Genomic DNA, 24,849 nt, shown 5'->3' on the forward strand with positions numbered 1-24,849 from the left:
GCCTGGCACAAGTAAGTGGAAGCAATGCCAGGACACAGCTGAGGGCCCCGTGGTCGCCAACCCACGCTCCAAAGTTCAGAGCCCCTGGGGCCCCTTTTAGTCGCCTCTTACGACAGGCAGGGGATACCGTGGGCGTTATTCTACCGCCCCCACCCACAGGGGGACCTCAGACAGAGATCAAGTAATCTAGTTCCTTTTGGGTTTCATGGACCCCATCCATGTGCTCCTAGAATACTTTCATATCCATCTCTCACAGTCCCTACTTGAGCATTCATATCCCCTATGACAATCGTTCCATCTCCTCTTATTCTTTCCTCTATGTCTTCTTCATAATGTTCTTTCTCTTCATCTTCACAACCAGTTTGTGGTGCATAGCACTGAATGATGTTGATGTTCTGGGAAGAATCCAATTTTAGCATGTGAAGAATCCGATCAGAAACATAATTTCGATATTTATTTCTTACACGTGAAACACTATAAGATATGTATTATCTGTAATGCAAGACGTATATAAAAACAGTATGTCCATGTGGCGGGCCACCAAAATCATGTTCGCATGTCACGAGGTGGCATAGGTTCGCCATCCCTAGTTTAGAGGGAAGGAAGTTCAGACTCTTCACAGACAACTCTTCACTTCAGTGGTTGAACCAAGTTTCTGGAACTAAGTCCAAACTGATGCGATGGGCCTTGATCCTTGCTGATTTTGACTTCGAAATTTGTCATGTTCCTGATGTAGCCAATGAAACTGCGGACAGTCTATCAAGAAATCCTGAGGACGGACAGAAATCGGACACAAATTTATTAGAGAGAGAGATTCCTGGGCCAACTAAGAGGTCGCAAACCGACCTTGTGCGCCTTGCTATCCGGTGAAGAAATAATGAGATGGATTTAGATTTAATAAGGAAGTGGCAGACTGAGGACATGCCCTGTAACAGAATGGCATCCTGGATCAGCAAACGCAGCACTAATTGTCATCTGTCCCAGTTCAGTTTAAGATGTGCTACAAGAACTTCCGACTCGAAGACGGCATACTTAAGTATACTTCCCACCTGCCTGGATCTTCTCCGGTCATCATCATTCCAAAGTCGCAAACCGCGAGGATTTTGAACAAATACCATAATCCAGAAGCCAGTCATCCTGATCAAGAGGAAATCTATTCTCCGATTCGGCGACATTTCTTCTGGGTACACATGCGTCAGGAAATCAAGAAATACGTTCAAGCCTGTGCAATCTATGCTCGCACTAACGCGAACGACCAGAAGGCGAATACCAGCATGAGAGGACGCCAACCACATCAACCTTGGGAGGTCCTCGCCCTTGACCTTATGGGACCCTACCCTAGGACATCTCAGGGAAAAATAGGGATCCTTGTGGTGACTGATCTATTTACCAGATGGGTGGAAGCATTCGCCAACCCTGAAGCTACATCTGGACGTATCATACAACTCTTAAGGACGGAAGTCTTCAGTCGATATGGGTATCCTTGGTGTCTACTCACCGAACGGAGAAAGCAGGAGTTAAAGAAGATATTTCAGATTCATTTGGTCAACAGAGAACATACCAAGTGGGACCAACACCTACATGAGTCCCTTCTGGCCATCAGACAGCGGGTTAATTGCATCACGGGTTTCTCACCTGCAGAACTTTTTCTTGGACGTCCAATCAAGAGAACTGGCGACTGGAACTTCATCAATGGACAAGGAGGGAAACTGGAGGATCCTGATACATGGCATGTGCAGAACCAGCAGCAGATTCAACAGGTGCAGCGCCAAGCCGAAGAGTGTTCAAGGAGAGAAGCCGAGAACAACGATGCACCGGAGGAAAGGGAGTTCAGACCTGGAACACGACTTCTTCATCGAAACCATCCCCTCAGCAACAAGCTTCAAAAGTTTCACACTGGGATGGCTCCAAAGTGGCTCGGACCTTTTGTGGTGGATAAAAAGTTGGCAACTGGTATGTATCTCCTGAAGACTGCACCGCCGACAAAGGTGCATATTTCGGAATTGAAGGCGTTACCTCAACCCCTACAAGAAGACGGAGAGACCGTAGAGTGACCCCAGAAGAATGCAGACTTCAGGGAGGATCAACATACACCGATACCTACCTTGGAGGATAAGAGAGATGAAGACATAGATATCAGGACACCTAAATATAATTTAAGACCCAGAGAAAGGAAGGTCCAGGATAGATATTGAAGGTTTTAGGGGGGATAATTGTTGTAGGTCCGATATCCTAAGTGTGGTAAAACCTTCAATAATCATATTTAATATAATAGATAAAATAATAGGAGTTACGATGATCTATGAATGGTGTTAATATATTAATATTTTGTGTCCCTGGACGTATAACGTCCATATACTTATCCCGCTTATATATTAACATGCTCAGTTTACGATGAATAAGGTACCAGTGGACAGGATTTCTAAGGACTTGTGACATAGCAATGGATGTATTACCATGCAAAGACTTCCAATATGGTGCCAAGAAACATCACCAATAGGTCATTGGTGTGAAACATGTATATATTCATTATAGATTGTTTTTAAAAAAAGAGAGCAATAGATTTGTAGGGAATAAAAAAGATTGCAAGTGCAAGAATAGAAAAATGGATGATTGAAGAGAACAGTATATGTATCGGAGTGACAAAGTTGTTATACAAAGAAGTAAACGTGTTCTCGTGTGATATTTTTCTTTTGTAAGAAAAAAAGAAAAATCGCACATTGAGAACGATACCCTCATCAGAGGAGATAATGAGATGAAATGCCATATTTACTCATGTATTAGACCCTTTTTTCCCACTTTTGCAGCCAAAAAATGTAAAAGGGGGTCCAATATATGATAACCTCAAATTTTGTGCAGTGAACATATGACTTCTAGGCTATAAAGAGCTATAAATTGTACATTCTACACTGTTCTTCAACAAACTTCTGAATATATTTGAGGTATACTGGCTATTTTCTTTGGAAGGCAGTATTTCTAAATGCAGAAAGTCATAAATGAACAAGACTTTTAGGCCAACATCATCATCGTCATCATCATCATTTCCCAACTCCAGTTTCCCGGGTGTGGTGTACAAGCGATCACCATCTCCTTCAGTCTTCATACATCTTCTGTTCCAATTCATCCTCCCGTTTGTGTTCTCTCTCCTCCACATCTGATCATACAGTCTCTATCCAGCATTTTCTTGGTCTTCCCTGTGGTCTTCTTCCTATGAGATTAAGGTCAAAATATTTTCTGGCAGGTCTTTCCCTGTTCATTCTCATTATGTGCCCATACCACTGACGTCTGTGTTTCTTTATGACACTGGTAATAGGATACCAGCTACTTTCCTATTCACTTCATTTCTGATCTTGTCCTTTCTGGTTGTTTGGTTCATGGTTCTAATGAATCTGATTTCAGTTGCTTGGATTCTACTGAAGTCTTTGTTTTGTAGGGCACATGTTTCTAAACCGTACGTGAGGATTGGAGCAAACTAAGTGTGGTACATGATTGTTTTCGCTTTTTGTGGTATTTTGCAGTCCCTACATATAAAGTAAATATAATCCATTTTAGTTACTCATAATATTCCGCCATTTGTTTCGTCCCATTAATTCATCTGATGGGGTTCAATTGTATCACCTTATGTCGCTATTGCTCGCTTAGCACCACCCGGTGGACACGTGCAGGGCAATCAATAGGTACAATCCTGCAGACGTGAATGCAGTGAAGAGGAGCAGACCATGGACCATGTCATCCTGCGCTGCCCTCTTCATGCCTACTCCGGAAGCCCCAGCGACCTGTTTCATCTTTCAGAAAGTGCTGTAGAGTTGCTGAAACACTTGGACCTGAACTTATAAATTTGTAGTTATAATCACCATACAATTAAAATAAATAAATCTGATGAGGTCAACGTCAGGAGGGGCATACGGTCGTAAAATCTTGCTACGAAAATTAGTCTCACTTCATACTCGACCCCGTAGAGAAAAGGGATAAAGGTATCGTATTATCATGTTATGCAATATTGATACAAAATAAGTTAATGGCCAGTCGTTTGTCTCTGTCAGTTGAGTAGTAGGCCTACCACACAGTAAACCTGATCACTGCTTTCATTTTAATTCTCTTGTGCTGCTAACGAAAAGCATTGAAACAGAAAGACTTCTCCAGCTCACAACTGTTTTAACGTTCAACATTTCATAGTTTTTAAACTTTCATCATGCTTTTTAAAAAACTTTTAAAGTACTTTTCATTTTGTGTGTATCCTATGTTTTTAATACATCATACGAGGAGGGTTTGAAAAGTTCTCGGAATCACCGCTAGATGTCAGTGCTAGAGCAACGAGGTTCCCGCCCAATAATCACACGTCCTTTGTGAGTGAACACGTTGTTGTTCCCACGTAGTGATTTGTGACAATAGAAAAAACTGAGATTCGAGCAGTGATTAAATACTTTGTAAAGAAAGGTAGGAAAGCAAAGGAAATTCATGCAGACTGTCAGAACACACTGGGGGACTCTGCTCCTTCATTTTCATATGTTGCCAAGTGGACCAGCGAGTTTAAATTTGGTCGGGAGAGCTTGAATGATGATCCGTGTAGTGGACGGCCAAAAAGTGTTACGACCCCAGAATTTATCGCAGAAGTGCATAAAATGGCCATGGAGGATCGTCGACTGAAAGTGCGAGAGATTGCTGAAGCTGTAGGGATGTCTTCTGAATGGGTATATTGTATTTTAACTGAAGAATTGGGTATGAAAAAATTATCCGCAAGGTGGCTCTTGACATTGGACAATAAACGCACCAGATTGGAAATGTCCGAACAAAGTCTGGCCCGTTTTCAGTGCAACCAACAAGATTTTTTGCGCCGGTTTGTGACTACAGATGAAACTTGGGTCCACTACTATACCCCAGAGACAAAACAGCAGTCAAAGCAGTGGAAACATGCTGATTCACCACCACCAAAGAAAGCAAAGGCAGTGCGTTCGGCCGGAAAAGTCATGGTGTCAGTTTTCTGGGATGCAAAAGGCATTCTGCTGATAGATTATCTTCCTACTGGCCAAACAATTACGGGGCAATACTCAATACTATGCAAACCTCATAGACCAACTACAGGAAAAGATATGCAAAACAAGGCCTGGTTTGGCAAGGAAAAAGGTCATCTTTCATCAGGACAACGCTCCACCGCACACAAGTGTTATTGCCATGGCAAAACTTCATGAACTGGGGTACGAATTGTTGCCACATCCAACTCATTCACCTGATTTGGCACCATCAGACTTTCATCTATTCCCCAAGCTGAAAATTTTCCTCGGTGGATGGAGATTTTCTACAAGGGAAGAACTGACAGCCGAATTGGAGAGGTATTTTGCAGGCCTGGAGGAATCTCATTTTCGAGATGGGATCAAGGCATTGGAACAGGGAGACTATGTTGAAAAATAAAAGCAGTTCCACCGAGGTAAGATACTTAATTCTAGTACATTCCGAAAACTTTTCAAACCACCTACGTATATGTCTTACTGAGAATGACCCAATGCTGGGTCGAAATATGTCTATTAATGTGTGAACGTTCGTCTTAATTGGACGTCAAAAATATATAGTATTGACTAGGAGGATTAAAATAGTTTTTGTACAATTTTGTAAGAAGTTCAACTATCAATACAGATTCAACAATGAGATTCATAGTCTGTAATAGTAGAAATTCTTTCGTTTCCATCCAAGAAATTGTAAATTGTTGCTTGCACTCTTCAACCCCATGTTTGTACGTGGTACCACGAAACTTATGTTGCGTCGGTTTTCTTTGAGTGTTTAAATATGCTTGATAGGTAAGCTACCTGCATTTCAGACAAGCGAGCCCGGCCGCACCAGGCTAGCCTCAATGGTCACGCATCTGAGCAACTCTGGGCTGTGTGTTGTTGTAATGAGTGTTCTGTCTGGTATAAGCTGTATAGGAACATGTGTGAAATGCCCAGCAATTAAAATGGGATGAGTTTTAATTATATTTTGAAGAAATGAAGATAAATATTGGCAAAAAAGCAAAATTTAAATTTGTTGTACTAAAAGTTTGAAATGAGTTAAAATGTAATATTTTAACACACATTACAGTGAACACGGTAGGGAAAATGGAAGGTGTCTAAGAATAACTTCGCAATTCTGAACATTTTGTTATACTGGCATTCATTACAGCAACAGTTTACTGTACTGGTGTAGGCTTTGACGATCAGTGTCAGACAGAGTCCATCACTACCAGGTAAATTTCTTATGTGTAAATAAGTTATTGTGCTGCAGTTGCATTTATATATTTAATTATGTTTATTTCAGATGGTAAGAATGCATATTCATCTCGGAGACGTTTGCGTCCAGATATGATATCATCTCCACAAGGTGATTTGAAACACACTGGACATGTAGGCTTGGATGGAGCATATTTTGGAGATATATCTTTCTTAGGAGGCAAGGTAATCAATCTATTTACTATTCTATTCTGGTTATTAATTTTCTTTTAAAATAGCTCTGAGGATATCGTATCTGTTCAAACTTCACGTAAGAAGCAAAATAAGACAAAGTGCAGTATCTGCCTCTCCATTCAATCATCTCTTGCACTTGTCCACACTGCTTCCCTTGACACGTGTTTCACAGTTATAAGTCATCAATAGATTATATCGTCTGCATTTTATCATAATCTGAGGGGTCCAAGATTGCATACCAAGTTCCTTCTCAAGTCCAGAGTACACTAAGCTGGTTCTTTTGGTTTTGAATAACTAGCAAATATGACATTTTTCATATCCTTGTGTATTAGACCCCCTCGCGTATTAGACCTGCCTGGCTTTTTGAGACAAGGAAAATGAAAAAAATAAATCTTGCATACATGAACCCCCAACGTAATTCATTAGAGAAGCACAACGATACTGCTTTGAAGCGGGTATTAGAGAAGCACAACGATACCGCTTTGAAGCGGGTACAAGCCTTACTGCAACTCCGATTACATCACACTAGGAGGGCTGACCATCCATGCTTTAGCCGTTGGATGTTTGTGTGAGCTGGTCTTTCAAAGCTGCACTGAAACAGCTCTACACTGAGTGGATTGTATCTGCCGGTGATCATGCGCTGACACCAGCAGGATTAGTGGAACGATCCAAAGCGGAACTTATCTGTGCAACTGGATAAAAACTGCAAGGGCTCAGATCTCTAATGATGTATTGAGGAAAAGTTTCAAGAAATGTGAAATTTTAAATTCTATGAGCGATATTGAGGACAACTATGAATGGGAAGGTGACAATGATGAAAAATTCCACTGGCGGCAGTTCTGATGATGAACTGTGACTGATTTATATGTCAAACTAATTTTATTTCTCATTTGTGTGTTTTAAGACACATATGTGTATTATTTAATTTATTTTCTGAGTTGAACCGTGTTGTTATTTTCTGTACATTACGTACAGTTCGCCGACATTTTGAATACATTACAGTATTCTTTGTCAAGGCGACTGAAATAGCCGTACTCGATCCGAGGTAATCAGTCTCCCAGGCAAAGGTGAATTGTGTGTTTTTCTTATACCATACAGTCAATATGGAACAACCCAAGTATGAAATTCTTCTATTGCAGCATATAAAGCCGTGCTTCAGTTACAGGAAACTATGCACTTTACCCTCGTAAAGCTGTACAGTTTCCGTTACTTTTTGAAAACATTTCCATCTTCCTCCAGTCTCAAATACAGTACATGAATCATCAAAATCGTGTTTTATGCCAGTGGCACGATTTCAGTCTCCTCATCAATCTGTGTTCTTTCAATTTATATTCCTCTCAATCCATAACAAGCTCGTTTCAGTTTCCCATCTTCATCAATCCGGAGAGCATCCACTTGCATTGAAAAATCTATTCCATTTCTTGTATCTTTGTCTTAAAGAATGTATGTTACATTCTATTAAGTGAATTCTCTCTCTGCTTTGATATGTGGTAAGTTAACTTTTTTTTCCAATACATGAATGAAATGTATATTGCTTTAAAAAATTTCATTCAAAGTTTTATTCTATAATTTGTCAGTATTCTTGTTATAAACAGACCTCTGCTGTCATATTTTTGCTTCCTTGATTGATCGGAAACTCTCTCTCTGTATTTATTGTAGCTGTGAAACTTTCGTGTATTGATAATGTGTTGTAATATTCCGTAGATCTTCTAGGCTTCTTGATGGATTCTCTTTCTTATATTTTAGTATCATCACTTGCCTCATCAGGTTGTGGCCCCTTACAAGCCTCAGGAGGACTCGGGTATGACGGATCCTGATCACGGCATACTTACTCGCACATGTTCTGATGTCTCAGATCGTGCCCCATTAATTACAGGAGAGCCAAGTAAACCAGCAACATCTTCAGGTATATTACATTTTCTTCTTATTACCAGCAAGATCCCTGAATCTAAAAATATCTTTTAATTCAGAATCCTTACAAAAAGAAAATATTTTAAGAAATTTCCTCTTCCTTCTCCTTCCCCTTAAATGTTCATTGAAGTCACAGTATATGAGTGTATGCTTCCATCACATTTGAATATTTGTGTACACATTATTGGAGTGCTTAGTTTATTGTAACAGTACTTAGTGTAAATTTTTCATTTGCAGTTTGCTTGAACTTCCTGGAAATTCAAGAAAAATAAATCTGATTCATTTGTAGATTAGTGCTTTTTATGTTAAAAATAAAAAAAAGTTTTATTTATGTTGGTATCTCTTCTTCTGAGCTAGAGTACAACTTTTACTGCCAAAAAGAAAAATCTTTCATTTATTATTTTAGAACTGTTTTTAACAATGGATATGATTTAGGCTTTTTTTGTAATAGATAGGCTGTACAGAACATTTTACATCTTACCTAAGAAATACATTGTAAGGTTTTATTTATTGGCTCTTATAAAACTAGATTACATTACTAAGGCAAGTATTGTGGTGGGTTATCAGGATCTTTAAAACTAAAATCACTATTTCAAGAGGTAGCATGTTTTCCTATCAATTAAATTTATTCAGCTACTATTTACAGATATTTAAAAGTTCACTCACATTTGTGTTTTCCACTCTACAAAATTTTTACTCTCACACATTGGAACATAGAGTTCTGTGGAATATCGAACTCCTACTCTCCAGCGCATTGTGTTGTCATTCCAAAGCAGCTCACTTCATAACAAATAAACCACACAGAACTCCACATATCCATCTTATGGGCTCTCGCCTTGCCTAAAGGCTTGCCATGGACTCACGAGCTTTGCACAATTACCTGCGTTCACTGGCTGCTAACTCAACACTGACTCGTGCTCACTCTTGGCTAACTCCAGACTGACTGATGTTTGCCAGCTGCACTCCTTATATACGCCAGTGGAATATCGTGCTCACTCTTGGCTAACTTCACACTGACTGTTTGCCAGCTGCATTCCTTATATAGGCCAGTGGAATATTTTACTAGTTTCCACTTTATGATCATTCTGGATGCCTGCTCCATTTTTAATCAACTTCCAGATTCTTCTTGGAGCTTAATCATCACGAGCCTCAACAATTCATTGATGCTATTGATTCGCTTGCTGCTTGCCCACTTACCATATTTACTTACGTCTTAGACCCCCCCTCTCACATATTAGACTCCCCTTGGCTTTTCGAGAAGAAAAAAAATCTTGCATACAAGACCTCCCCCAGTGTAATTCCTCAGAGAAGAACAATGATTCCGCTTTGAAGCAGGTGCATGCCTTACTGCAGCTTTGATGACATCACACAAATTTGTGAATAGTTTTGTCCGTACAACCCACGCAATAAAAACACACCTCGAAATCATGCGGTACATCTGTGTTTCGTAGTTAAGAAATGTCCGCCTCCGTAGCGTTGGCCTACTGCAGCTCTGATGACGTCTCACAAATAGGTGAATAGTTTTGTGTCCAACCCGCGCATTGCAAGCACGCATCAATCATGTATATATGTCTGAGTTTTTTGTAGTTAAGAATTTCTGCCAGCGTAATGATTAGTACAATTATCTGCCGTTTTCAGGAGCCTGAGTTTGATTCCCGATATCATATTACCAGATTTACGAATGACAGGAAGGTTGATATGCGGTAAAAATGGTTCATGCAACTCCCTTGCACTGGGTCCTGTCTGAAAAGAGCTGCACCCCCTCGGGATAAGAAAATAAGTCTACTTTATTTAAGAAATATTAACCGCTGTTGTTATTAATATAGCAGGCACGATCATTAACAAAGTGATTGTTTAATATCTCGTAACTGGGGCCATTATAGGTTTTTTCAAGAGAAGTAGGTTCAAAACGTGATAAAAGCAATCCAATCATAACGGTTGTTTTACTCGCCAATGTACCTCACGAATAATAATTATTATTATTTTACGTCCCCACTTAACAATTTTCGTAGATGCCAAACAAAATACACTGCGTTTTAATAAAAATAAATGGAGAAACCGGTTGTATGAAATTAAATATTATGATAATAAAACACATTACTGCCACACCTGTAGATATCTATAAACGCGGCTAACTTTCCTGTTATTTATTTTTAATCTTCCCGTTGTGGAACTTCTGGCACTATGTGGGCACTTGATAGCATACCTAACCTAAACAGTGTGGTCTCTCTTATCTCATTTAGAGCTGTTTAGGTAAATCCTGATGTGATAAATGTGGAGAACAAGCATGAAATATACTTAAAAATAAGTGTTTGGCTTTCAACAGCCGCAGTTATCGAAAGAACGCTTCCAGTCACTATGTGTTACATTCGGAAATACAACTCGTAACATACGCTAAGTATCAGCTCGTTGTTTGACACGCTTTCTGCAGCATGGCTTTATTCGGAAGGAGGGGCTTCTGCATAGATTCTCACTGTCTGGACTCTGTAGTCGGGAACGACACTATTTTTAAAAGTTTCAAAAAGGCTGGACCTCGAATTCTCTTGATGCATGGCTGACGAGATGGCAGCGAAGATGACGTCATTTGGAATCGTCATTTGGAATGACGACATGCTGGTAGCAGGGAAGCTGGTGGCATAAGACGATAATTCATATGAAAACAGTGATTAGGTTTATTCAGATTTACGTTGTGGTAGGCCTATGCTCAACTGACGAGACAAATGACTGGCCATTAAGTTCTTTTGTATCAATAATGCATAATATGATCATATTTATTTATTTATTTATTTATTCACGAAGCACAAGATACAGCTACACTGAGCAAATTTCACTTGCACTGTCAACATACTATTTAACAAACATAAACTTTCATAATAAAATATAACAAACATAACAAATACCATTTTTCTTTTTCTCTATGGGGTCGAGTATGAAGTGAGACAAATTTTTGTAGCGAGTTTTTACGACTGCATGCCCTTCCTAATGTTAAGCTGATCGGAGGAATTAATGAGATGAAACGAATGACGTGAACATGACGGCATGAACAGCATTTGATGAAGATGTTGATTCCCATAGGGAACCTGAAATATTTGTTCCGAATGAGTAAATTTATAATACCAATATAGTTGGTCCGTTATTGAACATTATAAATTTTCCAGCTAACTCATTCCTCGTTGCCAGCGTTTTGCCCCAGTGTGCTAAGTTGGGCTCATCGGTTGGTAAATAGCACACCTACCAAGACGCCTGGCTAGTGCATACCAAGGAGGACACTACGTAGGCTACTTGGAACCACCGGCAGTGGCAATGCACTATGAGAGACTTTGTCTCATTTTCAAAAATTGATGCCTGCCTGGCCATCAGATGATGAAGATGTTGATTCCCATCTTCTTCTTCTTCTTCTTCTTATTCTTCTTCTTCTTCTTCTTCTTCTTCTTCTTCTTCTTCTTCTTTTCTAGCCTATTTCAATCCACTGCTGGATACAGGCCTCTTCGGTCTTGAGCCATTTGGAACCAGCGTGTTCCAGCCAACAGCTTTATGTCGTCGAGCCATCTCTTCTGGAGTCTTGGAATGCCTCTCTTATGTTCCCATGGTCTCCAGTGAACAATCCTAGAGGTCCACCTGTTGTAGTCTTGTCGAGCTACGTGCCCTACCCATTGCCATTTTAGTCTCGCTACTCTCTCTAGGATGTCTGTTAAATTAGTTCTTCTCCTGATGACCTCTGAACGGATCTTATCCCTAAGGCTGATCCCTAGCATTTGTCGCTCCATGGCTCGTTGTGTTCGCTGAAGCTTGCTAGCACTTTCCTTCGCCAGAGTCATCGTTTCCAGACCGTAAGTAGCAACTGGCAGCACGCACGTCTTCAGGTTAATTGGAACATCCTTGTTGGTGAGAATGAATCTTAGTTTTCGGAATGCTGTCCAACTCATACCTATTCTGTGAGGAATTTCTGCACGTTGGTTGTCTTTTTCAAGTTTTATCTTGTGTCCAAGATAGATGTACTCATCGACAGCTTCTATATACAGTAGAACCTCGATAATTCGAAATCGGTTAATTCAAAATCCCGCCTAATTCGAAGAAGGTCTCGTTCCCGGAAACATGAGATACAGTTTTGCATGTTATTTAAATTGTTTAATTCGAAATACGGGTAATTCGTAATTCAAAGTACAATGTCGGCCCCATTACCGAAATTTAGACTTTTAATTCGAAACTGCCTTTACATTTTAAAACAGTAGTATGTTACAGAGTAATTTCACTCGAAATTTATCCGCGTCATAATATAACGCATGTTTCGGAACGTGCAGAGGTACCGTAGCTTTCCGCATTTACACTCACTTCGGTGGATCTACAGTGCACTTCATGATTACTAAGTTGAATGAAATTGGAATTCTTTTGTATTCAAACTTTTTAGGAATGCTGTAATATCACGCAACGGGCAGTGTGCGGGAAAACAGAATCCGCGAACACTGGCGACGCCGACAGTTGACGGAAAAAAAAAAGTGGCTCATATAATAAATTCGTAGACACCAAACAATATTGTCATTGCCGATGAAACTGCATTGCTTTATTTTAATGCGAGCCCAAACGATCGTATGATTTTAAAGGAGAAATTGCTAGCCAGGGAATCGTACAAGTGTGAGGGATGGGGATCATTGTAGTAGTCTGTAGTGCGTTGCAATGCACATGGAAGCGAGAGACTTTATCCCCTCGTCATAGGAAAGATCGATAAGCCACAATATTATGGGCATCAGGCACTTTCCATGCCAGAACAAAGCATCTAAAAATACAAACAGTACAGAAATAAAAAAAAAATGCATTTGCACAGGGGAACCAGCATAATTTATCCTCGTCTTTGAATTGTGTGATATTTTTCTTTCGTTGCGTGAGGTTATGTTTATAAGTGGTTTACCCAAATGCATTATTTGAACATTGTAAATGCACCTTGTTGGATACATGTTGGAAATAGTTTTTCCCATGGCATTTGAAAGGTTTAAACCGTGAATCGAGGTGATTGCATGTATTAATGAGTCTTAGAATACTTTGTGACGCGGCAAGTGTTTACATTTCTGAAATGCAAGAGAAGTGCCATGGCGGGAAATCGTACAAAGGATAGTCATAGGAAAGTTCGATTTTAAGGACATCCGGCACTTTCTGTGTAAATACAAGGCATCTAAAATGCTTACAGTATAGTATTTCAATGAATAAAGTACTTGCACATGGGAGCCAGCATAGATTTCTCGTCTTTGAATCGTGCTTTTTTTTCTTTCTTTCTTTCTTTCTTTCTTTCTTTCTTTCTTTCTGTCTTTCGTTGCGTGAGGTTATGTTTGTCAGTGAGATATCCAAGTGCATTATTTGAATACTGTAAATGCACCTTCTTGGATACATTTTGGAAATAGTTCTTTTTTTTATGGCATTTGGAAAGGTATAAACTGTGAATCAAGGTTAACTGCATGCAGTAACGGGCCTTAGAATATTTTGTAACGCAGGGAGGGTTGGTACTTCTGAATTGCAAATTGGCGGTTAATTCGAAATCACGAAATTCGAAGTCTGATTTTTGAGTCCCAACGACTTTGAATTAACGAGGTTTTACTGTATTAGTTTCCCATTTTAAGTGGTTGACTGTCTGGGCTTAGTATTTTTGTTTTATTAATATTCATTTCCAAACCAATCTTAGCAGAGGCAGTTTTTAAATCTTGGATTACCGGGCGAGTTGGCCGTGTGCGTAGAGGCGCACGGCTGTGAGCTTGCATCCGGGAGATAGTAGGTTCGAATCCCACTATCGGCAGCCCTGAAGATGGTTTTCCGTGGTTTCCCATTTTCACACCAGGCAAATGCTGGGGCTGTACCTTAATTAAGGCCACGGCCGCTTCCTTCCAGCTCCTAGGCCTTTCCTATCCCATCGTCGCCATAAGACCTATCTGTGTCGGTGCGACGTAAAGCCCCTAGCAAAAAAAAAATCTTGGATTTTGCTTTCTAGCTCATCTAGATTTTCACTTATGAGCCCACTGTCATCGGCAAAAAGCAGGTGGTTCAAATATAACCCGTTGATTTTTATTCCTTTACTATCCCAATGAAGGGTTTTGAATACATCTTCCAAGGGAAGGGTAAACAGCTTTGGAGAGATTGTGTCACCTTGTCAAACTCCTTTGCCAACTGGGATTTTATTGATGATGAGGTCTTCGTCCACTCTGACTACCATTGTTGCTTGATCATAAATGTTTTCCAGGAGCTTTGTATATCTTGAGTTTATCATGGCATTTTGAAGTGCCTTCATGATTGCCCAAATCTCCACTGAGTCAAAAGCTTTTTTATAATCAACGAAGGCCAGATGAATCTTGATGTTGTACTCAGTGGTTTTCTCAAGAAGACGACGAATAGTCTGGATGTGTTCAACAGTTGAGAATCCTTTACGAAATCCTGCTTGCTCGGCAGGTTGATAAAAATCCAGTTCTCTTGTGAGGCGGTTGGTTACAATTTTAGTCAGGAGCTTGTAAAGGTGTGATAACAAACTCGCAGGACGATAGTTCTCTAAATTTTCCTTATCACCTTTCTTGAAGAGAAGTATCACTTCAGCATTTTTCCAATTTTCTGGTATTCTGCCAGAGTTAATACACTTGTTGATGAGTATTCTCACAGCTTCTAGCAGATCTCTTCCACCTAATTTCAGCATTTCATTTGTTATTTTATCCTCCCCAGGCGATCTTTTATTCCTTAGTTTTTAAGTGCATTTTCAGTCCCAGCAGTGGTTATTTCCGGTGTTACTTCATGTGTATAATTCTGGGCTAGTTGTTCATCACTGGGTGGTTTATTAAAGATTAATGTATACAGCTTGTAGTTGAAATCTCTAACAACTTCAGTAATGTTTTGCCTATCTGTGACTATTTCTCCATTTTGGTTCTTAAGTTTTGTAATTTTTGGTCTTCCTGTAGACATGTTGTTCTTTAAAATCTTCATGTTTTTATTTTCTTCAATTGTCTGCATGATCATGTTATTATTAAATTATATTAATTAATTATAATTAATATTATTATTAATTAGATCTTTTCTTATTTCCTTGCAAATGGTCTTGTTAAGATTTTTTTATTCTGCTGTATCCCTGTCCATTGTCTTCCTGTCCTTAATGAGCTGTATGGTATTAAGTGAAAGTCGGCTCCTCTTATTAGTTTTCTTCAATGGGATCTCCCTTGCTGCATTTTGAATACTGACTGTAATTTTCTCATTAAGTTCATTCATGTCCAAGTATTTCAAATCTTCTGTTGGGTTAAGTTTTTTGGTAAGAGCTTGTTGAAGTGATGATTGATGTTTTTCTAAGTCCTCCACTCGTGGAAAAGTGTACCCCCTTGTCATTTTGGACCGTTCAAGTTCGAGATCAAATGTGAAGGTTCCTCGAACTAGCCTATGGTCACTTCCTGTATCAAATCTGTTGAGAACACTAACATCTGTACAATATTTCTTCTTGTTGGTCAGGATAAAATCTATCTCATTCTTGGTTTGTCCATCAGGGCTCTTCCATGTCCGTTTTTGTTGGATGGGCTTTTTAAAGAAAGTATTCATGCAATGGAGATTTTCGGGTGTGAGATATTCTAGCAATCTTTCTCCTCTTTCGTTTCGATCGCCTAGTCCATATGTACCAATGTTCTCTGGGTCTCCGATTTCCTTTTGACCCACTTTTGCATTGAAGTCTCCAATGATGATACAGAGTTGTCTTTTCTGAATTTTTCGCTTTGGTGATATCTTCATACAGCTGTTCCACTTCCTCTTTGTCAGAAGTACTGGTTGGAGCATAGACGTGTATGACTTGTATGGAGAATTTACTATTCAATTTGAGGATGATATATATCACTCTGAGAGAGACACAAATCATCTTGTGTATGAATTCTTTGATATTTTTATTGACAAGAATAGTAACCCCATGTGTAGAAGCATCCCCGTTATTACGTAAGATGACATGACCTGATGGAAGGGTCTCAGCTTTTTCTCCTTGAAGGCGAGTCTCACAAATACCCAGAAAATCCCATTTTATGTCACGCAGTTCTTGTTCTAGTCTTTCCAGGTCTTCAGCTAGTCTCATAGTTCTTATGTTGTATGTGGCTTTCTTACTTTTTTTGTCGTTTTTTTCCAAATTTTTTGCCTCCCCCAGAATCCTTGAGGCAGACTGACATATTGTCAGTGTGAGATTCTGAGTCTCTCACTCTACTCACCTGGGGTAGTTTCGTTTGAAAATTCGAAGTCATAGGAGTTTATGGAAGGTGTTCAGCAATAAAACACCATGCTTGCCAGACGTGTTGGTGAGTTGTGATTCAGCCGCCCCTAACATGGGGAACAGACGCTGTCGGGGTACCGCCACTAACGTGTGGAACCGTCGTGCCCTTTGTGTGTTGTACTCGTATTAATCCCCAAGTACAGGGCTGCCTCTTCCAACATCTCCGCCGTACCGAAGGTCACCTTCTCCACCGTTGATGTCGTTGAGGTCTTCACTCGTAACCCTGAGCTGGGACCCTTACCAAATACTACACACCGGATCAGTGTGCTCTGGGACTCATATAGGCAGGGGCGCCACTCCCTGGGTAGAGCTGCCTCCAAGGAGGGTCTCTACCTGCTACCATAGGGAACCTGAAATATTTGTTCCGAATGAGTAAATTTATAATACCAATATAGTTGGTCCATAATTGGACATTATACATTTTCCAGTTCACTGGATCTTGTAGACTACTTCATTATTCCTAGTGATAATGGTGTTGGAACCTTCTCACAATGACTGGAGCTTTGGCAACTTCCCTTTCATCCATACAAGTTGATGTAGCCTCATTTGGGTTCCTTCCTGGACTCCTACAGAGTTTGCCTGCAGATCATATGGGACCTTCATCTTGTCACTAGCTACCTTTAGGTGTCCTGGTTGTTGTTGTTCCAGGGATTTCCCAAACATTTAAGTTATGTGGCATATGTATTTTTCTTCTGAAGATCATTTTGGTGGATGTCATGCCTGATGGTAGACCATCAAGATGAAGGGCACTCTCTCATCCCAGTTCCTGTGGTATGCTGAAACTACCGTCCTCAGATGGTCTTCTTTATAAACCACTCTACCATGCTGTCTGACTGCTGGCAAAGAGCTGTACAGAACTTCCTTCATCAAGTTGACTTGAAAATTCTTATCCTGGTCGCTGTGCAGTCCCATTGGGACACCAGAGTGACTCGTCTCCAGGGCACAATCCCTGTTGGTGCTTCCTGATTGGGGATGGTGTAGACCTCAGGTCACTTGGTGAATCAAACATGCCAGCTCCCCAGATTTAAGCGGGAGACTCACTATTTTTGGTCCTTCCTTCCTCCCTCTCTCCTCGTCACAGAGACTTATCCCCCGATTTTGAGAGTTGATTTAGTGTTCCTGTATTTTTTGAAAATCCCATGTTTTCCCTCGTCCTTTAAGTAGCTGGAGAGAATTTATATTCAGTGGGCATTGACAAGGCCATCTGTGCCTGGCTGGAGAGCGAGAAGGTTTTCACTGCTCCGGTACATTACAATAAGAACAACATCTACCAGGCACTAATTTCAAGGGCACGGCGTGATTGCTTGATCCGCTCTGTTTGGACAAGCACCATCACAGAACGAGTTTGTTCAACTAAACTACAGTTTTTTGTTTTTTTTTCTATTGGCTTTACGTCGCACCGACACAGATAGGTCTTATGGCGACGATGGGTCAGGAAAGGGCTAGGGCTGGGAAGGAAGCGGCCGTGGCCTTAATTAAGGTACAGCTCCAGCATTTGCCTGGTGCGAAAATGGGAAACCACGGAAAACAATTTTCAGGGCTGCCGACAGTTCAAGGGGCAATTTGTTCTAAATAGGTTTTATGAGGTAGCAAGCCCATAACTTAGTGGAGGATAAGGTTTTAGATGGATTTTCAACAGCAAGCAAGACCAAGGTGTGAAATGTTTTATTTTGAATTAATCCAAGAGATCGATAGTTTTTAATACAAACTTTTAAAGTGCTTCCAGAACAATCATAATAGCTATTAATACTATTTAGATAAGCGTTATTAAGAAAATGTTTTATTGTGTGTGTGTGTTAAAATAATTTTTACTTTTCTTTTTTTACGATTTTAACTATTTGTGTTTTTAGTGTAAGTTAGGTCAGTAGATCCGAGAATATGAGGAATTTTGTTTTATGATGTCAAGTTTACTGATGAAGAGAGTGGCCCAGCTCTTGAAACATGACTAAATTGTGTAAACTAACAAATTTTATAATAAATGTTGCCAGGGCTGACCCAACAATTACCTGTGGTATTTTTAATGAGCTTAGTCAATACGGACCAATTTGAATACCAGAAATAGTCAAATCTATTGATTCTGCTGATGACAAGCGGGCTTCTGTGTTCTCATCGGCCCTGACTGTTCATACCATCACTGGTCACATTGAAGATGCTGTCGTCGTTGCCGCTTCTTTCTTAAAGACAATGGTGAGGGCCTTCTTGAGGCAATGTTTTCCACCAAGCATCAGGTACTGGCAAAGCTCAGCATCGTGAACCTGTTGATGAAGGTGTAGGCAGCCTCCTGCTGAATATGTTCTAGTGATAAGCCACCTAATGCCTTGTGGGCCAGCTCTTCTTCATTTGAATTCGCTAGGCGGCTGCCAGCTGGTGGCCAGCGTTATGTTCCTTGAGCGCCCCCATTATCTCTTCGTGCATGATGCCTGGCCTCATGTCGCTCGCCCATGCAGTTCAGTGATGAGTTGTACGACCCTCTCCTCTAGCATCTACCCATTATGGTTGCTACAGTCTTGAAATGAGCCTAGAACATCGTCCATGATGTGCTCCTGTTGAAGCACAGGGGTTTGACTTTTGCAATGCTGGTACCGCTGTTGCCACCAGTAGTCCTTGATGTGGCTTCTAGCATCCTTCCGTGTAGATTGCTCACTTCTTGCCCCAGGTCTGGACTCAATGTGAGGTATTGCTTGGAACTCTTTATCGACCATTTTATTCATCTCAGTCAAGAACACTGGATTCTACAATGTGAGGGATTGCATTGAACTATTTTTCTACCTGAGGGCACATTTCAGTTCCCTGAAGATGTGAAAATCACACTCGGACATGTCAGGGCTATAGGAGAATGCATGAGCACTTCTCATCTGAATTCCTTGCAGTGTATTGTGGACATACTGTAGCTTGTTGCTCACCTCAATACACCATTAATAAATATCTAAAAGACAGTACAGGAATTTTGGAATTAACATGAATTAAAATTGTGTACATTTTTTATCAAAGAATGGATAATTTGTCAGAATTTGTGAGACATGGATAATTGGATCAATCGTGATGGGAGGAATGAAACAGCTAAAAACACTTATAAAAGTATAGTCCAAACACGTTCAGTTCACAAGAGAGTCATAAAACAATAAATTATGTTATACTTTTATGTCTTTAACCATGTACTGTGGCAGAAGCCCATGAAACAAGAATACCAAAAGGAGTCGTGAAGATCGGAAATAAATTCATGCTCTTCAGCAACTAGATACGTCTAGAGAGGACTTCAGGAGTAGGATTTGGTGTTCACAGTTAGGTCCTGTCAGCTGTTAGTAAATAGATACCAATTAATGATTGCCTTCGTATGTAAACTCTTTAAAGAGTCACCATATCAGATGCGCATCGAATTGCCATGCTCCCTCAGAAGACTCAGATGACAAGGTGAAGAATGACTTTTATACTTATTGTAGAAAATGTCTTCAATAGATTAGCAAAATACTTCATCTCCGTAGTTCTGTGCAATTTCAATGTGCAGATTGGGCAAGAAGAAGAGGATCGCCCCACCTTGGGTCCAGATAGTTTACATGAAAATGTACGACTGATAGATTTTGCTGCTAATAGTATGATCCTGAGCTGCACCTATCTTCCACATAATGAAATACCAAAATTAAATGGATATCACGGTGAGATAAGGGACCAGATTGAGCATTTACTAGTAGATGGAGGACATCGTGGACGTGTTGACATGAATTCAAATAATCTTTGGGTATTTCGGAAGCTCCTAAGTGGAGTAAGAAAAGTGAAGAAATAGTTTGACATGACAAGGACAAACTTGTAAACGAACCTGTAAGGAAGTCGTACCAAGATAGTATAACAGGTATACTTTTGCCATTGTAGATATTAGATGATGTAGAAGGGAATTGGACGTCCTTGTAGATTGGAGTTATTCAGACTCCAACAATGGAGAAATTATGTGAATTTGATAAAGAACTGCATCTGCTATTTATTGATTTTAGACAGGCACATGACAGCATTAATCAGTCAGTTCTGTGGAAGATGAGCTGAGCATCTTTATATTAGATGGGTTGAGGTGTGCTACATGACTCAAGTTGCCAAGTATGTTTTGCAGACCACCTATCAGCCTTCTTCCCTGTTCGGAATGGATTGCGTCTAGGCAGTCTCTTATCACCAGTCTTAATATAGTCGTTGAATAGGTAAGGCATGAAACTAGTTGATCTAGGAGGATGGAGATGGTTGGAGATGAGATGATTCTGGCATTTGCAAATGATGTAATGATTATTATAGCTCAGACGGTGATGGATAGTTGCCTGTTTTTACAAGTTCTTTTTGTTTTTTATTGTTACTTGTTTAGCATCACATTAACACATTGTAGGTTTTATGGAGATGAAAGGATGAGAAAGGGCTAGGATTGGGAAGGTAGCAGATGTGGCCTTATTTAAGGTACAGCCTCAACATTTGCCTGGTGTAAAAATGGAAAAGCACGGAAAACCATCTTCGAACCTGGCAGTGGTGGGATTTAAACCCTCTATCTCCCGAATGCAAGCTTACAGCTGTGCAATCCTAACTGCACAGCCAAGTTATTTGGTTTTACAAGAATTAAGGGAAGAGGGGTGGGTAGCTAGTGACTAGAAGACTATGATTGTATCGTGCCAGCAGAACAGACCTGTTACCTTTGATATAGGGGACCACATCTTGTGTATGTAGAGATCTTTATTATCTGGAATTCGTACTGTCAGGCAAAATCAAGGTAGAGGAAGAAGTAAGGCAAATAATACTAAGTGCAACATGAGTGATTTTTAGTTCAAACTATTTTGGTTTACATCCCATTTGCTATGCTAACAAAGTAAGATCTATTCGTCTGTAGATGACTTAGTAAGACCAGGTTTGTTATATGGCTGTGAAACATGAGCTATCCCACTGACAGTGAAAAAAAAAAATTGTGCTTTTGAAAGAAAAGTTTTGATGAAGATCTTTAGTCCTATTTTCAAAGCAAGCATGGAAAGATGGGAGAAAGGAATAGAACATTTATACAGATGATTTGGAAAGTCTGACATCGGAAACTTGATGGATAGAAGAAAACTACTATGGTTCGGTCATGTTGTGAGAGCAGAGGATACTCTTCCAAGCAGAGATGTTCAGCTCTCAATCAGCTGGGAGACACCTAAAACAGGGTAGAAGGATTGTATGAGAGCTGTTTTGGAGAAGGTAGAACCAACAGCCACTTTTGAAGATGCAAGAGATAGGAAATAAATGGACTAGCATCTATAGTAAATACTTATGAAATTGTTTCTGTTTGTTTTTTTACACACTTTTTGTTTTCTTTTTATAAATTGATCTGTTGTAATGGTAATTTTGAATGGGTAAATGTAATGTACATTTTGCTTTCTGTCATCATTCTTAACAGCCTGCCAAGTACAGTAAATAATGATGATGATGATGATGATGATGATGATGATGATGATGATGATGATTTATGAGTTATTGTGTTGTATTCAACTTTATACTCATTTTTATATATGCAGTATAATGGGATGGGCCAAGAATTAAACCTAGGCATTTGTTTTTCTGTCATGAAATGTTACTTTATTGTAAAATTCTCATCTTAAAGTTCAGTCTTGTCCCAGAAAATATCCTTAGTAGTTTCCACATGCTGTCTTCAATCTTATCATCCTATAACAGAATGTTTGACATATATTATTTTTTTCCTTAGAGTCATCATGGTCTGAGCCAACCAAACAGAGTACGAAGTTCTCATTGGATCATGAGTATCATGAAATCAGTGATGAAGAAAATGCTGTGGAGAGTCCCCGATTTGAGGTAAATTGCACCCTTTTAAAATACTTCTCAGGAAATTGTCGCATGGAATATTATTTGATAATTTTTACCATAATATATCTCCTAGTTTTATGATCAGTGTTTATGAGAATAACTAGCAAAAGTACCAGTTTTTCGTACAAACTTGAGTAAGGATTCGGGATTCGTCACTTGAGCTAACTTCTAGTACATCTTGAACAAAGTCCATCATAATTTCCATGTCACTAACACTTGCTAATCATCACGAACTGCTCGTCTCGCCTCGACTTGTTGAAGGCATAGTTACGAGTGGCAGTGATCCAATCTAATTATTCAAGGCATATCATGCATATAATCTCATGGGCTTAGATCTTTTTCTTTATTTTTGTAATCTCTTGTGCTATTTATAGGTCTGTTTCTTTATTACAAGATAAGCAGATGGATGAGACAGCATCTGCCTGTTTTCATAATTCGTATCAAGATGCTAGCCAGCACTTCTAATTGAGAATGAGGAAATGATTTTAGCACTATTGGCGTTTTCTTGCAACTAATCTTAAAAAAAGAAAGAAAAGCAAAAACTCGGATAAAAATCTATAATACCCCAAATATTTATGTAATAAATTTAATGTAACTTAAAAGCTTTTCAGTCTATCAAACTCACTAGTTCAAAATTACTATAACAGGATTGCGTTACAGTTACATTAACTAAATTGACACTGGAAAGTACGGCCTCCTCTTTAACATTAATAAATCTGCAACTTTCTAAGTACATAGAGGAAAGATTAACAATCACTATAGTTTTAAGGTCATAAAAATATAATAAAAATGGCCAAAGTAGTGAATTGTTTCCCAATTAAATGTGCAGAGTGAAATCACAGTGCCTATTGGGTAATGTGCTAGCACCAACAGGAGATTTAAATGGCCAACGGTGAATGGGTTAACACCTAGGATATAGTTTGAAATTTTAACTTTGTAAGTCAAACAGTTTCAGAAAAATAAATATTTTTGTCATCAGGCCTCTCCCCAGTCAAAATCCTTTGGGGGTGAATTGTTTTAAGACCACTTCTTATTTAAAATTAAGACATAAAATTAAAGTGTATCGAGGGTAGCACCAATTACTCTGATAAAAATTGAAACCACTTTTAATATTTATTATACTTAGAGTTTGTGATTTTTAGCATTTGCGATAAATGCGAAATATGCCGAAACTTTGTCAGTGTATGTGCCTTCATCTTATATGACCCGTACGGGTGGTTTTTAGCAATTTCGAATTCGCGATAAAATGCGAAATTGGTTCAAAATGCGAAATTATACAATTTATGCGAAATAGATGCGAAACTCTCAGTTTTATACGATATAAACATATATTTTTATAAAAGTATGCATTTTTTCTTAAAAATAAGATATAAATGTTGTTATTTATTTCAGGAGAAATAATTATTACGGCGCCCACTGCGATCGTAAAGCGGTAACATGCTTTGACGGACACTTCCGTCTTGGTGCACGGAACATCTATAAGTTCATTATCGCAGTTAGCTGGTCGGAGAGATTTATTCTCTTTGTTTCGCAGCCTAACCGATTGATGTCAGATGATACCTGAAGCTATTTTCTCTGTGTAAAAAGTAACTCTGAGCTGAAATACGGAAAATAAAAAGCACCTCATTTTGCCGCTCATTGTAAATCATGGCGGCATCCATGCGCGGCATGGATGAGTTTATTCGTAACTGGCTTGAAAATAGTGATGTTGAAAGTGGAAAAGATTCTCTGGAGAGTGAAAATTCTTCATCTTCAAATGACAGTGATGAAAGTGATTCCGAGATGATACTGCCAATTGGAACTACGTGACAAAACCAGAATGCAACAAGAGCGAGTCAGTCAGAAGTCTACCTTTTTTTTGTTGCACGTCGCACCGATACAGATAGGTCTTACGGCGACGATGGGACAGGAAAGGCCTAGGAATGGGAAGGAAGCGGCCGTGGCCTTAATTACGGTACAGTCACAGCACTTGCCTAGTGTGAAAATGGGAAACCACGGAAAATCATCTTCAGGGCTGTCGACAGTGGGGTTCGAACCCACTATCTCCTGGATGAGCTCATAACTGCGCGCTCCTAACCGCACGGCCAACTCACCCGTTGAGAAGTCTAGTAAAATGATACTTGGAATTATGATCTTGTTGACAATAATGTAACATCTAAACCGGTTTTTGAAATTCACTCTATAGTGAGGAGGGGGTTGGGTAATAATCCGAAAGAAATGGACTTAGGGAATGAATATCTAAACCCACAGTTCTGGGATCACGTTACTAAGGAAACCAATACCTATGCCTCTACATTTCTTGCTAATTTATCTGCTTCCCTTGAAACCAGTAATACTTACGAACAAAAACATTGGTTTCCTGTTACTATAGACAAGCTAAAAGCTCACTTTGCTTTGTGTATTCTTATGTAGCCTATGTGATTA

At 39.5% G+C, this 24,849-nt stretch overlaps 1 protein-coding gene across 1 annotated transcript in view; it reads left to right on the forward strand.

The window, feature by feature from the left end:
• Ack-like (activated Cdc42 kinase-like) overlaps positions 1–24,849 on the forward strand; it is a 182,412-nt gene that overhangs the window by 98,305 nt on the left and 59,258 nt on the right. Inside the window, exons 12-15 of the mRNA XM_068228267.1 lie at positions 6,289–6,425; positions 8,181–8,340; positions 20,046–20,258; positions 22,307–22,413. Coding sequence (XP_068084368.1) covers positions 6,289–6,425; positions 8,181–8,340; positions 20,046–20,258; positions 22,307–22,413 — 617 coding nt within the window. The remainder of the gene's footprint in view (positions 1–6,288; positions 6,426–8,180; positions 8,341–20,045; positions 20,259–22,306; positions 22,414–24,849) is intronic.

Source organism: Anabrus simplex, chromosome 6, assembly GCF_040414725.1.
Source record: "Anabrus simplex isolate iqAnaSimp1 chromosome 6, ASM4041472v1, whole genome shotgun sequence".
Classification (NCBI taxonomy): Eukaryota; Metazoa; Arthropoda; class Insecta; order Orthoptera; family Tettigoniidae; genus Anabrus; species Anabrus simplex.